We start from the raw sequence: 18,548 nt of genomic DNA, 5'->3' as shown, positions 1-18,548 counted from the left end.
CTCTTTATTTAGATTTCTGGCAAGTCTTTTAAGAAATGAAAATAAAGTAGATCAGAGGGCAGCTGTGTTGTTAAATATTAAAGTTTTAAAATGCCTCAGAACTCTCAAACAGCAAATCCAGAGCTCCTTCAATGTTTTTTCTGGCAGTCCTCTCTCAGCATGGAAGCAAGTTTATGCTGAAACAGCCAGGCGAGCATTGATCTGAGCTGCTTACTGTGGGCTAAACTTGAAAAAGCATACTGAACCTTTTATCTACCTCAAACCCAACCTGTTCTGTGGCTTCACATGCATCACTCCGGCAACAGGAGCCTGTTGTAGTTTTTGTCATTTCTTCTTGGCCTGTTTACTCGTGTAAAAGAAGACATAAAACCACACACTTTAATTTAACAAAGCCGTACAAATACAGCTCTCCTGCTTTCATTTTATTTGATTTTTTGTGACACATTTAATATTCAGGATGAGCATATTTTGTCTTTTATTGCTATGAAAAGCTGTGATACGCAGATTTAACAGGTTACATAAACAAGAAGCACACCGTGACTCACACTGCTTGTGATTCATCCCATGTAAAGACTGGCCATTCAGTTCAAATCTTTTCGGTTCCAAAAAATAAATTAAAAAAAAGCACTGAAAAGATACATATTTCTTTTTTTAAATTTTTGTGTTGATTTTGGTCTTTTGTTTTCTCTTCTTTTTTCTTTTTTTAAATGTAATTTTCTGTTCTCAGGTTTTGTGTGTTCCCCCTGTCACAGTCACACCGGGTTCAAGTTAGTAATTGTCCTCAGCTGTCTTCATTTATGTTAATGATCTTCAGTGTGCTTAATTGTATTGTCACCTTTTTTTAAAAATTTTATATTGCATATTAGCACATCAATAAACAAACAAAAAAGGCATTTGGCCCATTGATACAGAGACAAATTAGTTTATGAAAAGACATTTTCTGGCACTGTAAGTAAACATTCTGAATAGTTTTTATGCCAACAGCAGGATCAACTAATCTCAATAGTAAGAACAAAGGATTAATATTGAAATCAGCAGACATGAGCAGTGATTCTCCAAAACTGCTGCACTTTTAAATAGGGCTGGGTTGATAAAAGGATAAATTGATCTTCATTGGTCTAAGCTTAATAGATCAATAATCGATCCATAAAAGTAGAGATCGACACATAATAGTAAAGTCTGCTAGTTTGATGCTAAAGTATAATGGGATTTTCTCTAGGACGGCTAATGCCAACGCTCAGTCGACTTCAGCATACAATGCTGACTAATTTATTAATTACTAATTAACTAATTTACTAATTAATTACTCACAGGCATTCACAAAATCTTTTAAGGAAATATTTTTAAAGTAACTATATGTGGTCTGAAGCACCGTTTTTTGCACATACTTTCTTCTTCTCCTGGAATAAGGTATAATGCTATTGCATGATCGCCACCTAGTGGCCAAAATGAAACGCCCTCCAGGAGAGGCAGAACAATTGTTGGAGTTTCTCTGTTTGAGAATCCTTGGGAAATTGTATGGTATTAACAATCTCATTATAATTTCACTAATAAATGTTACAGTATGTGAACTGTGTCAGATTGATAGGAATAACTTCTAAACGTATATATATATGGATTATTAATGTATTTCTAAGCAAATGTGTCTAAATGTTTAAACCGTGTAAACTCAAAATTGAATTGAATCGAATTGAATTAGTGGATCGAAAGAATCTGAGAAAAAAAATTGAAATCTAATTGATCCAGGGTCTGATGAATTGAATCAAATCGATTCTGAAAATATTGGCGATACCCAGCCCTATTGAACATTTATTCATTTTTAAATTTTTACTTTAATTTCCTTTTAACTGTTTGGAATAGATTTTTTGTCAATTAATTACATTAAAACTAAGTATTACATTTGTCAATTACACAACTTTAATAAATTCATTTTTTTAAATTTTCTAATAAAAAAATTATAAAATCTATTTTATAAAAGGAGAAAACACAGATATGATGAATAATTGTAAGAGCTTTGAGGAAATATATGGAGGGTAAAACTACCAATAAAGGTTCCGGAAAAAACCTTGAAGGCCAAATTCATTTTGTTAGGTACATATTCATCTGTTCCCTTAATATTTTCCCTTTAGGCTCTTTGTATTCACAAATTTACCATTTTGTACTATGGCTGTTTAAAAATGGTCATAATGAAACCTAAAAATCCCTCAGTTTAAAACAAGTCATGATGAGTAGTGTTTCCACAGAGATGTATTTTTCTGCTGCAAACTTATAAACAAAGAGTATTCAAGTTACATAGGGTCTTTAGTTAATATACATATACATTAAAACAGATTAAAGTATATTATGTGAAATAAGTCAATGCTTATGTGGTTGCAAACTTTCATTATGGAGGAAGTTAGAAGTTTTTCCTCTTTGAATGTAGTTTATTACAATTATAATTCAAAGTCAACACTCTGTCTGAGCCCTGAGCTGCATGTCTGTGCTGTGTTTGTTTGAGGCTTACAATTAGTGCTAATTATGTGGCACACACATTTATTTATATCTTCCATGAAAGGAAGTTCCATAGAAGAAAATGTTCTAGTCCAAAAGAAAAAAAGAGATTTTTGAAAAACGGAATTAATTCCCTTCTAGTTTATTGTAAAAATCTTTTGATGTATCTTTTGGGAAGACAAACTCATCCTCTTTAATTGCTGTTTTCCCTCTTCTTTTTTTGTCTAAGTGGATTTTAGGCAGTTTGAATCATATTTTGTGTGTTTCTCAGGAAGTGTCCAGATGGGAGGTGTTAGGATGCAGCGTGGTCCTGAGCCAGCTGGGCAGGTGTTGGGAGTGTTTTAACACCGGGGGCAGAACCCAAAGCTTGCAGCCTGAGCTCTGTCGTGTTTGTACACAGCTGCAGCGCAGCTCGGTTAGAGATGTGGAAGGAAGCTGTCAGAAATGTTCAAGTCAAGCCTCTTGCTTTCATGTTGGTTTGTTTTTTTCCTGTGTGGATCAGATCCGCGTTGTCTGCCCTGCTGTGACATCTGTGTGATCTTAGCTTTATTTGCATTTTCTGCTCTCCTGAAACCCAAATTCAGTTCAGTATGAAAAACGGCTTCAGTTTTTGTCGTGCTGATGTCCAGTTGTGCATCATGATTGTGTTTTGGTTGCTGCAGAGCGTTTTTTTGTTACAGACAGAAGAATTAATGAGGGTCGATCAGTGTTTTGTGAACACGTCTGTTCACATCTGTGTGTGCCGCTGCAGAGGAATGTGTCTGTTTTTGACAGTCTGAATGTGTTTGCATGCGCTGGGCTGGGATGTTTATTCCCTGAATAAATAGCTGTGCATGTGTGAACGTGCACGGACACAGGATGTCTTCCTGTGGTGTTTATGCTAGACTGGCTGACCCACTGAGAGCCTCAGAGAGAATCACATGACTGCGTCGGCCCGTCACTCGGGACTCGGGGATGCCACGGCTCAGATGTCGCCTTCTGCCTCCCATGTGGTGTTTTTTTTAATTATTGCATTTATTTTTTTTAGTAGTTCTTGTTTGTTTTTTTGCTGTCCAGGAGCGTTTTTACTCAGCGTTTTATGTTTTTTATTGGTTTGTAAAATAAAAAAAATCTAGAGAACATGACATTTTCCTGCTGTGATAAGTGAAAAAAAATTGTTAATAAAGCTACAAGACTTCATCTAGGTAAAATTTCTTAAGATAAGTTGTGATAACCTGCCTTTTTTGGACTTTAGTAGACTTTTAAATTAGCTATAAAAACTTATATTCAAGTAAATTGCTATGGTATTTGGTAATAATGTTTTAAAATAATAATGTATTGCTCAGAAAAAGTTTTATCTTTAAACTAGGTATATTTATAAAATTTCTTTACAAAATATATCATATTTTAGGCCATGTGTGTCAAACTCAATCGCATAGGGGGCCAAAATCCAAAACACACCTCTGAGGTCGTTGGCCGAACAGGATAAACATTTATTGAACACACTAAAACTGCATTTTTAAAACTTAAAAAATGAAACTTGTTTAGCATAATTTTGAGTAATGAAAAGGCATGGATATTATTCCAGAATAAATCAATTTAAATCTTAAATAACTTTTCAATATTTTACTCTCCATAAAAATATAAAAATTATTATTATCATTATCAAATTATAAACAAAGTAGAAATAAGAGCAAGATAACATCGGGACATTAATAACAATAAAATAAAATGATCTGGAGGGCCGGATATATTTACTTGACGGCTGGATCCGGCCCTCGGGTCTTGACTTTGACACATGTTTTAGGCAGTACAACAGTCTAAAAATCTTTATTTCTAGACCAATATCATCTTGAAGTAAGACTAGAATTACAAATTTTAGAAAAGAAGAGACTGCAGTTGACTGTCATGAACTGGACACAATTTCTCATTTCCACAGGGTCAGTATGATGTGTTGTTGTATTTTTGGTGTTATTTTTGGTAAAACATTAAGGGATGCAAAGAGTTACAGTGCAGTAAAATGTAATTTTGTTTGGATTTAAGCAAAGCTGCATTTGTTGTACATTTACAATCGATCTACTCAAGACTTTGAACTTTGAACTCCATAATCCAATCTGCAATAATCTGATGCAGTGTCCGGCTCCTGTCATGTCTGGATTTATGTCGTGAACCTTGTTTTATTTGAATGAAAAATCTGCAATAATCCAAAATTAAATAGAAAAATCGCATTTCATCCATTCTGTTGTCATCTCAAAGTAGTTTTCAAAATGTTTCCTAACCTTCATCCAGGTTCTCAGTTTCTGTTTGTTACAAACGCCTCCGTCTTTGTCACTAGAATTGTAGACGTAAAGAACATTGTGTTCCTCTGTTGTGATAAACAAAGAAACGCCTCAATCCGTTCTGATTTATCTCAGACTGTTTTACTTCCTCTGAGACAAAAACATGCAGGAATAGTGAGAAAACGTTTTCAACAACTAGAGACCTAAAAAACTAAAATGTGACGCTGAAACACAAAAAATACATTTTTAAAGTGAAACTTTAGCGCTTAAAGCAACACAAGAACAATCAACGCCACAACAGATGACTAAAGACAAAAAATAAGATCATACAACACAACAACAGAACATGCAACGCAACAAATGAACAAACAACTCAACAGATGACACAAGACAAAAAAGATTACACAACAACTAATAACACAAGGCAAAAAAAAATCACACAACACAAAAACAGAACAGGTGACACAACCACTCACAACACACACAAAAGCAGAAAACACACAACAACTGAACAAGCAACACAATTACTGAACATGCAACACAAAGATGGAGAATACACAACAACAGGACACGCAGCACAACAAATGAGCAATCAACACAACACCAGATGACACAAGACAAAAAAAAATACGCAACACAACAGAACAGGTGAAACAACTAAATACACACAAAAGAAGGTAAAAGAACAACGAACAGAACAAATGAATGAACAACACAAAAACAGATGACACAAGACAGAAAAAGATCACACAACACAACAACAGAACAGGCGACACAACAACCAAACGCACAACACACCTAAACACACAACACAAAAAGAGATAATAAACAATTACAGGGTATGCAACACAACAAATGAACAATCAACACAACATCAGCTGACACTGGACGATGTCAGCTTTTACAGAAAACTTGTTTGGTTGCCAAAAAATGTTACCCCTTTCTAACCTCCGCAGCCACTGGGTGGCGTGAAAAAATGATGCCTCCCGATTCTAAATACCACCACGGGCCCACCTGCAGAATTTGTTAAAAAAAAAAACGTCATTTTAGGTCGCGATTAGGTTTTTTTCTGTTTTGTTAGTTCAGGAGAAAGACAATCACAGTGATGTCAAATGTCTTTTTTTTTTAGACACATTTGGATAAATTATAGAATGTTGTTTTATCTTGAGAGTAAAAAAACAGACGTGTCTCCATTTCCTCTCACAATGAATCCTGGTTTTCCACACAGTACTTGGGGTGGGGGTCTGAATCATTATTATTATTTTTTTTTTTTCTTCGTGCCCCTCTCAGTGTGGGCTGGAACCGACTGAGGCTGCTGGCATCCACATCAAACAGAAGGCCCCACTGCTTGATGTCTAAATATACTCCTTGGCTCATTTACTCAGTTTCAGGCAGAACTCAGTCATTTAGTGACCCGTCTCAATAAAAGTGTCCCTAACTGTTAAAACGCTTAATTAGGATAGATTCATATGAAAGCAGATAAGGTGGATTCCTGCTCTGCTGCCAGCTGTGTTCATGGTGCCAAACAGCCCTCTATCTTTTTATCCTTATAGACTAATAAACAATTTATGGGATGATCTATTATTCAGTTTTTGACTATGTTGGCCCTTACTGTCAAGGTTTCATTTTATTCTGACATTTAAGGTGATGCCTGGCTCTTATAGGAAGCTGTTTTAGTAGAGACCTAACTTTACCCCCGTTTTGTTGTGATCCTATTGTTTATTAAAACTGAAAGCGGTAAAAACAACAAAACCTGCTTCCTGTGGTTAAATTTTATCACACCTTTATGTGTTTATGAGATGACATGAAGTCATTTTTCTGTGCTCTGTGAGTCCAAAGTTGTGTGAAATTAATAAAGCGCCGGTTCTGATAGAATCACTTCACTTTATTACAGCTCATCCTGCTGCTTCTGTAAACCCCAGCCGTACATGACAGTCAAGGCAGATACGCTCAACACACAATGCTCGGTTTCCTTCTTTATCGGTTGCCCTGGTGACAGCATCCCTGTGGTTGCTGTGGAGACCCAGCATCAGTGGCAGCTCTGTTGTTAAGCTGAGCGGCGCGGGTGATTTCTGTTACCTCAAATAGGTTCAGTTTCTGAGTCCCCATTTCATGCACTGATTGATCTGGCATTTAGAAGTAAATTGCTTCACTTTCACTTTATTTTGGTTTATAAAGTTCACATCTAACAGCTGAATGAGGTCCACCGAGTTCCTTTCAACAGACAAAATCTCTGAGGATCAAAGTTCCTTTTTGTTTAATCCCCTTCATTCTTCTCTTTGATCTTGATGATGTTGGGCTGGAGCTCTGAGCGTGTCCCTCAGTGCAACACTAAAGGCTGAAAACGCATTTTAGAAACATTATTTTGTAGCTAACCAAAGATGGCGGGGTTTTAATGTTGACAAAAACACATTTTTGTGGCATTTTTATGACGTCCTGCTGTCGATCTGTCCACACTTATCACCTGTTCAAAACCAGAAGCCTCTGTGGATTATAATCCCATCAACATTAAACAAATATTCTTTATCACATTAAAATCTAATCCTGGCTTAATCTCTGATCTTTTTATCACGCTCCTCCCAACCCCCTGCAGACAGAGAGCGGTCTTTGAGGCGTGCTGGGTTGTGTTGCCCTTTAGTGATGAATGCCTCTGCCATTTGAAAGTGCCATTTCCAGGTGTTTGGTCTGCAACAGTGTTACGCAATGACATCCGCTCTCAAATCCGCAGCGTTTGAAGTCAAGACGTAGTATGTTAGATTTTGTGCTTCGGTATAGATTATTGGAGCTAAAGATGGCAGCATATTATAATTAAAAACATCATTGTCAAAAGCATAGAATTCATCACAATCAATAGTTTTATTCAGTTCACTTTTCTCAATGCACACTGCATTTTTTAAAACATCAGTATCGAACATACAGCATATACCGTCAGAAATATTACCTTGAATTTATATATTTTTCAATTTCTATTCTTTATTTGAGCTGAGGTCTTTTTTCTAATTCTTACTGTAGCTTAATAACATTTACAGTTCTTCATATAATTTTATTAAAGAGTGATTTAAAAAATGACAAAATAAAATCACATTTTAAAAATAAGCAGAAAATGTCCATCATAGCCTGATTCTGGACTGCTGGAAAAGAATGTTTTAGAAAAAGCTTGTGAGCATTGACCGACCTTGGAAGGTACATCCATGGGTCCTGTAACTATTTGAAGGAACTCTACGTCTTTATTACATTTTCTGAACAGAATTCAAAACTCAGCAAAGATCAAACATCAAGTACGCCACAGAAATATGAAGCAATCTGTCAAGATGAAATAAGTGGTATGACATATCTGGAGGAACCTGGAAGAGTCCAAAAGATTGATCAGTCTGGGTTTGATTAAATGTGTCTTAAACCAAGGTCAAGGACAAGAAAAAAAGGCTTTGATAATTTTTAGGGTGTAGATTTAACTTCTCAGTCTGATCATTATGAATAGTTTATGAGTAAAATACTAAAATATTGCAGAATCTTTTTGTGTGCTACTGTAGCTGTTATTTGCTCAGAAACAATACATTTAGATTAACTTGATTTTTTTTTTTTATAAGCTACCAAATTACAACCGAGGTTCTCTCAAAGCAAAACCCACAAAACAAAAATTACATCAACTTACGGGAAGTATCCATACCTCAGTATGTCCATCCATACATTATTAATTAATACATTTTTAATGTAGTCACAGATTTACAATAAATCTTCTCGTTTTCGTCGACGTTACACTCCTCTGTACTCTTCTGTTTGTCTCTGTTCATGTGAATATCTGCAGTGAGTTCACACCATTGGTAAATGTTGTTGCCAGGCATTTTTTACACTTTGGCAGCTCTCACAAGTATTCCCGAGAAAAGGATGTTACACTTTTCAAATGTTGTTCCTTATTAGAGAATAAAAAATGGTCTCTATAAAATTATTTTAGTGAAATGTTTTTATGCAAATAACAGAAGGATACATTCTCGCTAACAGCACATTTTCTCCTCTTTTTTTCTGTTTTAGTAACAGATGAGATGGGTTCAAAGTATTTTTTTTATATTTTAGTGTCTCTTTAGATAATGTACTCGTAAATCATGACAAATCTGCCTTCTGAAATCTGTTGCTCATGACAACAAGCTGTTCCTTTTAGCCACAGCAAAGCGAAAGTGAAAGTGAAATGCCTTTGTAGGTAAAGATCAGGACTGCCATGCTAACAGCTAAATCATGTTGATACCTTTCAATCCCACCACTAAAACTAAATTCAACTTGTCTTCTGCCTCCACACGGACAGATGGATGCTCTGAATAGTTACAGGAAACAGTAACTGGTGTCCATCCTGTGGGATGGTTTGTGTTGGACAAAATCCTCTGGCTAAGAACCCCCTGCTACCCGCTGAGCGTTGAGTCTTTTCTGGTATGTTGGTAATTTTGGCTGGAACTCCTACTCTTACCACAAAGGCTCTGTTTGTGCAGCAAAACAGTGGAACTGAGGAAATAGTCCTACTTAAAAAAATGGTTCATTTAAACCAGATTTTTACTACTCATCTTTCAAATATGTGTTTTTTTTTACATACAAAACAAAGAAAAGGTCAGAAACTGTAAATATGTCTTTTATTTAAAAACAGTTAAATTGTTTCAACAGCAATCCAGCACATCTTCTTTTCCAGGATTGTGCCGGCCTTTACAGACACACAGTGGGGCATCAACCGAGCCAGCTGGCAACGACCCATGGTTGAAACAAAATATGAATCTGGTTTAAAGCCTTATTAATGGGCCCACTGTGCTCTGTGCATCATTTCTATAATCTGCTATAAGCCTAATATCCTCACACAGAACAAATGTCCTGTATGTTTTTTTTTTAAAAAAAAAAAGAAAAAATCTTGAAAGCGGTCAGGTTTTGTGTGGTCCGTATTTATTCATCTTGAACCAGTTTCCTTCTTCGTTTAGACCTCCTTCCATCCATCCTGCTCACATTTGCGCTCAGTGAGCTCCCCTTTCCTGGAGTTTTGTCACAAGTTCAGTGACAGGGTCGCATATGCTCCTCTCAGCCAGAACAGGTGGCAACGGTTGGAAGAGAAAACCCGATTAACTGCCATCACACTCACAACCCCAGGTCGATCCATCCGTTCTCATGAAAACTGTTACATTCATCTGTGTCATTTCCTGCTCAGTTATGTTTAAATCTCAAAATGTTGCTTTCCTTAATTAACTCATCATGTCACAATCTTGGAACACCTAAATATTTCAATATTTAATTACTTTCTTATGAAACAGTTAAAATGAGTGTATATTTATGAAGACGTAGGGTAACAATTCACTGGGCAGGGACACCTTTTGCTTAAAGATAGTAAGCCAAACTTTCAATTATTATTTCACAATGGTAAGAATTTTGGCAAAACTTTGCCACCAAAATTCCTTTAAAATATTTACATTGAATTGCTAGAAAGATTAAAATATTTCCAACCTTTATTTCTTTTAATTTTCACCCCATCTTAGAAAATTTGAATATTACACCAGACCAACCAAAAAACTTGAACCAATTTAAAAAACGTTGGTACTTTTTGGTGCCTTTGGTGGTAAAAATAAGTGTCTCCATAAAGTTTGTCAGCAGAGCGCAGCATGAAAAGCTCTAGAACTTTTTGACCATTTTCTGAAAACACAGTAGATCAACACGAGCTTAAGACATAGCACTTCAAACCATCACTGACTGTCGAAACGTAAGACGTCTGGATGCTTCACCGAGAAGCCACGCAGGCATAGGTTCTTTCTTTTTAATCCTTTAGAATCATTCATTTGGCTCCAGAGATGAAGTCCTTTGAATAACCACTTTGCACAATTTCCTTAATTTCAACATATTTCTAAGCAAAGAAAAGCAGCTTTGCGCCAACATGCAACACTTTTTATTAGCACTTCCTGTTATTTTGTGTTGTCGGCGACACCCTGGTGTTAAATGCTTAAGAAGTTGGTTTTTCTTTTTTTTTTAGCAACAAATCCTCACAAAAGTTCTGTTATTTGTGAAATCTCACAAAAACTAAAGACAAATTGAAATAACAATGACAAACCAGTAACTATTTTTAAGCTACTATAGGAAAAGTAGTATAAACATGTTCAAATATCCAGCAAAATGAGTATGAGTCTGTATGACTCATAGAAAGATATTGAGAAGTCTTGAAAACATTGAAAGGCATTTTGAAATTTCCCATGAGTGTTAGCAGTCTGACAACATCTGTGGCAGTGCGGTGAGATGACGGCTTTGATGAAGGAGATCCTTGCTTTTAGATAATTTACTTCCTCTTTAGTATGATGATGTTTTTGAGATGTCATTCTGTCGTGGTGGAACTACAACTTTCCAGAAAGGGGCTGCAAGAAGCTTTTTTGATGTTTAGGCAGCTATGAAACAAACATAAGAATGTCACAATTAGATCAGTAAGTGTTGAGAATGTGTGCTTAAGCTCAACATTGAGAGCAAAGGAGTCAAATTAGATTCTCAACTAATGATCAGTTTTCCCATTAAAATACATTGTGAGTATTTCTTTGAACATTGGAGGATCGTGGAACTTTAGATAAAAAATTGTCTTCCTTTACAAAGAGTATCCAGAAAACAGATCTTTTTCTGTGGTATTTTGGTAATTTTCTTTTCTTTTTCTTTTTCAAATGCATATTTATATTATTTTGTCTGAGTTTAATTTAATAGATCACACTAGGAGAAGCGAAAACAAGTTTAATGTCAAAAGAATTCCCAGCCAAATGTTTTTACGTGATTGTGTAAAATAGTGATATTTACTCAAGTAACTTTTTGAAGAAAAATACTTCCATGGTCATTGGACAGCACCATACTTTTTATTTGCTCAGATTATATTTATCACTTTTTGTAATTTTAGTTTATTTTTTTCCCAAATTATGGTCAGCTTCATTGTCGGTAGCAAGAAAAAACATAGAGATGCTAATTTGTATGTATTTTTACTTGAAAATGGCAAGATTTCCACTATATTTTTTTTTAAATCTGATTTATTTCGTTCTGAACAAAAAGTACATCTCATGGATAAATTATGTTTCAGTACTTGCGGCATTTTTATTTAATTTGAATCGGGCTCTTTAGAGTTCTAATAAAAGTGGTGGGTCCGTGAAGGGGGTGGAGGGTGGGGCCCTTAATGAGAAGGGTCCAGGCCACAAGGTGCTCTCTTTCAAGCCCTACCCCAGAATTGGTTGGAGCGTTGCCCAGGTGACACCAATCCAAGGTGATGTATTTGCATCATGCTGTAGGGTACTCATCAAGGGGGTTCTAAGCTGGTCCCTGTCGCCAAGGTCCTGTCTGTCATGGGAAACCCAATATCAGGGGCATGAGCTCCAGTAAGTTTACTGCCCTTATGGGTTTATACTTGCTGTCTGCAGGGAAAAAATGGTCAAACCTATATGGGACATGCCTGCAAGGTCGTTGGCTACTTTATGAGTGCACAGAGAGAAAATCTTCATGCGCATTTTTCTATGGGCATACTGCGGGTGACAGGCAGGTTGAAGCAAAAACCTGTACAAGTGTAAAGTAGGTGAGATGTTGGTGTGTCGTACAGATTTTTCTTTTTAAGCGCTGGCTCCTTGGATTGCAGTCTGACTGTTATAATTTCAAAAATTAAAAAAATCAGAGTGTAGTTTGTGTGGACATCCTTCGGACGTCCTTGGGGCGCTTATGTATCACCTGCACACACCATGTGCATGTGCATTTGTGCAATTGGTAAGGAGCCAGTGTGCACACCTTCCTAACGATTAAAGTGTGAAATAGGGTGTTTTCTACTTCCATTACCTTGCAAATGCTTCACAATACACTTTCCACACGCACAGCAATCATATGTTCAATTTTCATGTCGTCACTTAAGGTGGCCGTACAAACCTCTATGGAACTGTAAGACACACCTGCGCTCCCTTTATGAGACAGCTGCTTCTGTCCATGACCCTCTACGGGCCAGACAACCCAAATACCTGCAGCACGCACCGTATGAGAGTCACCGTACACTGACTCTCAGAACCCAGATAAATAAATCTGAGGCTAGAAAAGCTTAAAAATTTAAATTCACCGAATGAAATTTTTCTTTTAATACCACTGACGAAATTGCATTGTAAAAAGAAGTAACAGAATGCTTGGTGCTGGTAGTTACCAGTGTGATGTTTTAGGTGATTTATAATAGGTTTCAAGAGGATGTGCAGCAGTTAATCCCAGAGCTTGTTCTGCAAAGCCTCTCCAGCTCAGAATCATCGTCTTTTAATTAACCAATCCTCTGTAGAGACTTGGGAAGCGTGGGAAGAGCGCGACACACACATGCATGCTTAACACAATTGCAGCCTAAATAGAAAAAAGTCTGTCCTGTATTTGCCTCCATGTAATCACAGCTTTTTGCTGGGAACTAGAAGATACTCAGCATCAGCCTGGAAACACCGGAAACCTTCAGCATGTCGAGACAAATAGACATGCAATAAGAACCTTGATTTTTTTTTAAAATTCATCTTTCATTTCCACTAAGACAAGGTGCCTTTGAGGCCGAATGCATTAGATGGGATAATCGTCTCAGTGTGCTAAACCTTTAGGCTTTTTTTTCAGAAGATAAAGACAGTTTACAAAACGCTGAAGGCCGAAGCGGAAATCTATGACGCAGCCTTCTGCTTTATTTCCATGTTCCTTTTGGTGTTTATCTTAGGAAAAATGGCACAAATAACCTGCAATTATGTTTTATTCTCTTTCATGTTGGCTTGAACTGGGATTTAGCTGGCGCGTTTATTCTAGGAATATTTTAACTGAGAGGATCAGATTAATATCCGTGGAATCTCAGCTGATTAGGCGATGTTTGTCCTAATTTATCTATCCTGGAACTTCTAAATTAAATCCCTATGCTTTATCCATAAGTGACCCACTTTTGAGGTTATTACTCTTCCTCTACAATTACAGTGTTTTTTAAATCTGAGGGAGAGGAATCATATGCAGGGAAGCGTGTATTTTCTCTAGAGCACAAGTGCGGTGGAGTAAGTTTTAATCTCTTGGCAGTGTGACAGTTGCGATAGCATTATGAAGGCTAATGATTTGAGATTTCAAGCTGTGTGTGCTTATGTGTGTCAGTGTAGGTGTACAGAGGCGCTCATGATGTCACTGTCTGGCCTTTGGGACTAATGAGTCAAACTTCTTCCTCTTGCTGCTGCCTACAACTCCTAATTAAAGTCTATTTCTACTTATTCACTAATAATTTGTTTTTTTCTGCTTCTCTCTGTTTCCCTCAGCTGAAGGAGGCCTTTATGAGTCACTGCGGGGGGCTGACATCCCTCAGGAGCCTGGAGCACCGTCCAGTCCCACCTCGATTCCTGGGACTGAAGACAGAGAAGAATCGGGTTCCGATGCCTCACTTGGACCGTGGTCTGAGGTGTTTGCCAAGGCGGGGACAGCCGTATGGACGAAAACAGAGGCAGTTCGCACGGGGGAAAAGGACAAAGCTTTTGCTGAGATGGGGGTTGTGACAGGAACTGGCGCTTGGGCAGAAGCGGGCTGGAGGTCTGTGGAAACAAAAGAGAGTGACCGGCCCAGTAGAGACCCGGCTGAGTGGTCTGGACCGGAACATCTGCAGTTAGGTGGAGAAATCCAAAGAGAGCAAGCGGCTTTCTCCTCAGTCCTCACGGTTGTGTCAGAAACAGCAGAGCTGCAGGCGCCAGCTGCAGCAAAGCCTTTGGGGTTACTGTCTAAAGCTGCTTGGACCAAAAGCTTGTCTTCAGTGGCATCTAAGGCCTCATCACCATCTCCAGCTAAAGCGCTCGCTTTGACCTCCTCCACTTCGCCCTCGTCCTCCTCTTCCCCAGCTTTTGTGAACGGGAGTCAGACGGAAGCATCTGTCAATGTTTCTGTGGTTGCTGAGAACATCTCCGCCAGCAACATCAGCTTAGGTATGTCGTTCTTTACAGAAATGTTTTTGCCTGAAGACCCACTCTGGCCAAAAAGGTGTTTTTGTGGAATTTTTTTTAATGATGGAGAACATATATTAAGAACATTAATTGATTTTGTTTTTGGTACATTTTTGTTTTATTATGGTTAAGAAGATAAAACAGGAGTTTTGAACAGCTTCAGTTAAAAAAAAATCTAGTAACACCTCAAAAAAAATGACACTTAGCAAAAAAATATTTTAAATGATCCATTCTAACTTTATACTGGTATGTAAAATAACTGGTACACTCAAATACACGTCTGATGGCTCTTAATTTGTTTGTTTTTAATAGGTTGATTCAACACTGGTTCTGCTTTCTTCTATAGGAATTTTAATTTTCTTTTATTTGCATGAAAAGCTTTCTCTAAAAATAACAATAATTGAATTGTGTTTCAAGCCAGTTTTAAGTCTATTTTAGTTCTTATTTTCAGATTTTGTGAGTACTGAAGTGTGAGTGTTAATAGGAAAATTAATGTCAGATGTTTGAGCAACAGTTGTAAAAGACTAATCTAGTAATTTTTACTAGAAATGGTACCATATCTGCACCCTTTAATTAATTTTCATGTCTATTTTTGTGACATATATTATTAATAGGTTAATGACAATGGCTAAATTTAACATAAAAATTGAAGTGCTTAAAGTAGTTTTTCATTATAATTTCTTAATAATTATTTTGTTATAGATGGAAACACATTTATTAGTTAAACTGTTATAAATTAAACTATTGTAATTACACTTTCCAAAGATAAATATATAAGTTGTCAACTTTGCAAATGATTTTCACTTTTGCATCAGCTTCTTTCTTTGTTTGATCACCAATATGTCTAGCTTCCAGTTTGTAATCTTTTTTTGTATTGCAGTCCCATCAATAAGATGTAATCAAGTCTAATTTGCTGAAATAAATCTTAAAAATTCAAAAGATTATTTTTAGATTTAGACACAAACCATATAATGTAAGCTTTTAAGCAAACAAATACTTATTTGAACAACTTTTCTAAAGCTGTCATTAAATGACCACAATAGAAAAAACCTGTTATATACAAAAACATCTTAGCAGAATTTTCTTCTTAGCTTTTTAGGGAAGGCACGTGTAGTTTGTTCTCCTCCAGGTTAACATTAAATAAGGCATTTATTATAAATGCACAGTAATAAACTTGCACAAAAACGCAGAGGCATCTGCTGCACAACATAAACACATCCCAAGAATTCAAACATTAGGAGAACCATCACTTTGCATGCATGGAGAATAGCTCCAGGCTAACCGGGTCATTGTTTGTTCAGGAAATATCACCAGCAAAAAAAATGCGGATCTACTTTTTCCTTTATCTGCAGACACAAAACATGCAGACAAGCAAATGGTTTCTTAGTAAAAAGGCAGATTTGGAAAATGTTTGGATTTAGGCAGTCTTTAGGATTTTTGAAATGCTTTCCTTTTTTCATGTTTGGAATACTTCTGTTGAATATGTCAATGATGTTTACGCTCCAACTAACTTCACACATCTCATAAGCTCCCCAGGCAAAGTCACAGTGGTCTTGGTTTTTAAACACATCAGTTGAAGCTTCGAAGCACAATTTTCTTTCAGTCGTTTTTATTTTTTAGGTTCTTATGATCTATTACATTTCTGGTAGGGCTTTAGCTTTTTTGAAGAAAAGAAGGGCTTTGATTGATATTTAACAATATTTAAAAACACATTTTAGTAAAACAGCTTTGTCTTTGTCATCCTCTTCCTCATTCCATTACAGTCCTCTCCATCATTTTGTCATTACCTCTATCATAACTCCATCATCTCATCTCATCATTCTTGTTGTGTTGCTCCCCCTGTTCCATCTCACCACCTCCATGCCTCATCGCCTCCTGTCACCTTATCATCACAGTATCATCATCAACAAGGTAATTCGTCCATCAATGTTTAATGAACAGAAGCTAATTTCCTGTTGCAAAGCATCTCTTGTCCTATCACTTCACCTCACAAACATAATAATCGAGGAACCATTGTGCATAGCGGGGAGACGATCGAATCAGGAGCTCTGTCTGAAAATCATCAATCTCCCCTGTATTCATTTCACTTCTCATCCATGTTATTTTACTCCAGAAAGGAGGAGAATTAAACCAGCCTGTGTCAATAAAATTCCTTCACATTAAAACCAGATACTATATTTGAAACAAAAAAATCTGCTTCTCATTGTTAGTGTTCGAATGACATTCTTTTCCTTTTCTTTTTCCCAGTTTGTTATGATCCAATAGCTCCTTCTTTTAGTTTAGATTCAAATGAATCAGTAGAAGCATTGAAAAAGCAGTGCTTCTTCTCATTGTGTGTGCATGTTAGGAGTCTTTTCTAGCAAAGAATGGCTTCTGCAGGAGGATGGTGCATTTTTAATGCCCCATTTGTAAGTCAAATATTGTTAAGATTTTATAAATTCATGTAGAGAAAGAAGTATGGGAGCAATATAAATCCAGTCAGGGTTATCTCTTGTAACACATCCAGTTTAGTTTCATGTTGGGTTTCTATGTCAGGGTTTTTTTTTATTGTTTAACTGCAGAGAAAAGAGATCAGACCAACACATAGATGTTGATTTCTCTCATATAAGATAATCCAGAAGTCGATATTTTGTTGAAAAATCTTTACATGATAGTGATCCCATTCCAGGATCTTGGCCCACATGACAAACATGGAGAAGTAAAAAATAGAACATTTCGTTAGACTTAAATGTCATTGGCTTTGATGAAAATCACATGCAAAATGAATGCAAAAATTAAATAAAATAACAAAAATGTTTTTATTCTGCAATTCACTTTGAGTTATTTTGGTATGAAAAGTGGTTTATATAAAAAAGTTTGAATTGATGAGGACATTTCATCTATTACTTTAAATTATTTGCATTCTTGTAATTGTTCCAGATGGTTTGCTATGTATTTTGAGGTTTTTGCTATATCTGCTGATTGATTTGATTGATTGATTGGGTTTATTTCAAGCATAGATTGTGGAAAATACACAAACATTTTCAAACTCATTACAGACATAATGAAATAGATTGATTAGAAAATAGAAAGCAAACAAAATCAAAGACACACTTATGTCACATTTGATTAATTAAAAATCGTTAATATTAATGAAAGTCAAGTAGACTTCTGGACTGTAATTCCCAACTTTTCAAGATTTGTTTCACTGACCTGGTATGAGTGTTTCAGAGGTGAGGGGGTGGAGATGGTGGGCTAATAATGTAGAAAAGGCCAGTAATTGCTATGCACCACACCACATGTACCCTGGCTTGGATGTGAGCATAACATACTAGGGGGTTATGCAGTTAGAGCTCACAGTGGGAGATATTCAGGCCAATTTGGTCCTAGAAAAGTGCAGAGTATTAAAGCTTTTGAGTTGTATCTATTTGCCGAAATGACTTATGTGTAGTTCTTGGGCAATTGGATGCTTAAAGCTTTTTCCTAATGTACCTTCAGTTGAAACCCTTAAATGGGCCGTTTTATGAAATGACAAACAAAATACAGCCGGGACACACCACCCGACAGGTGGGATTTGAGTGTTGGTCTTCCTGATGTTAGGGATCTAGATTTATGAGAACTGCCAAAAGCCGTGCCTGAACAAAATTTCAGGTTTTATAATGTTTGAAGAAGTGGGACTTTGGTTGGCCAAACAAGTAATCAAAGAGGCAAATTTACAAAGATTCTTTGTGGTGTTTTTTTGTCACTTTTCTTGAAAGAAAGGTGGTGTCTTTGAGAGACAGTTAAAATAGAAGTACTAAGGCTAGAAGAATAGATACATATTTAGTGAGCCACCAATTGTGTCAAGCTTTGGTATGAGGACACAAATGCCGGACAGCTGGCA

At 36.5% G+C, this 18,548-nt stretch overlaps 1 protein-coding gene across 2 annotated transcripts in view; it reads left to right on the top strand.

Moving 5' to 3' along the window:
• The window catches only part of kiaa1549la (KIAA1549-like a), a 119,129-nt gene that overhangs the window by 29,202 nt on the left and 71,379 nt on the right, over positions 1 to 18,548 (top strand). For both annotated transcript variants that reach the window (XM_024282030.2, XM_024282029.2), the window contains one exon: positions 14,015 to 14,668. In XM_024282030.2, coding sequence (XP_024137798.1) covers positions 14,015 to 14,668 — 654 coding nt within the window. The remainder of the gene's footprint in view (positions 1 to 14,014; positions 14,669 to 18,548) is intronic.

This window comes from Oryzias melastigma, linkage group LG6 (genome assembly GCF_002922805.2).
Source record: "Oryzias melastigma strain HK-1 linkage group LG6, ASM292280v2, whole genome shotgun sequence".
In the NCBI taxonomy this organism is placed as follows: Eukaryota; Metazoa; Chordata; class Actinopteri; order Beloniformes; family Adrianichthyidae; genus Oryzias; species Oryzias melastigma.
Note: the sequence above shows the minus strand (reverse complement) of the source record. Positions and strands in the feature narration are given on the sequence as shown.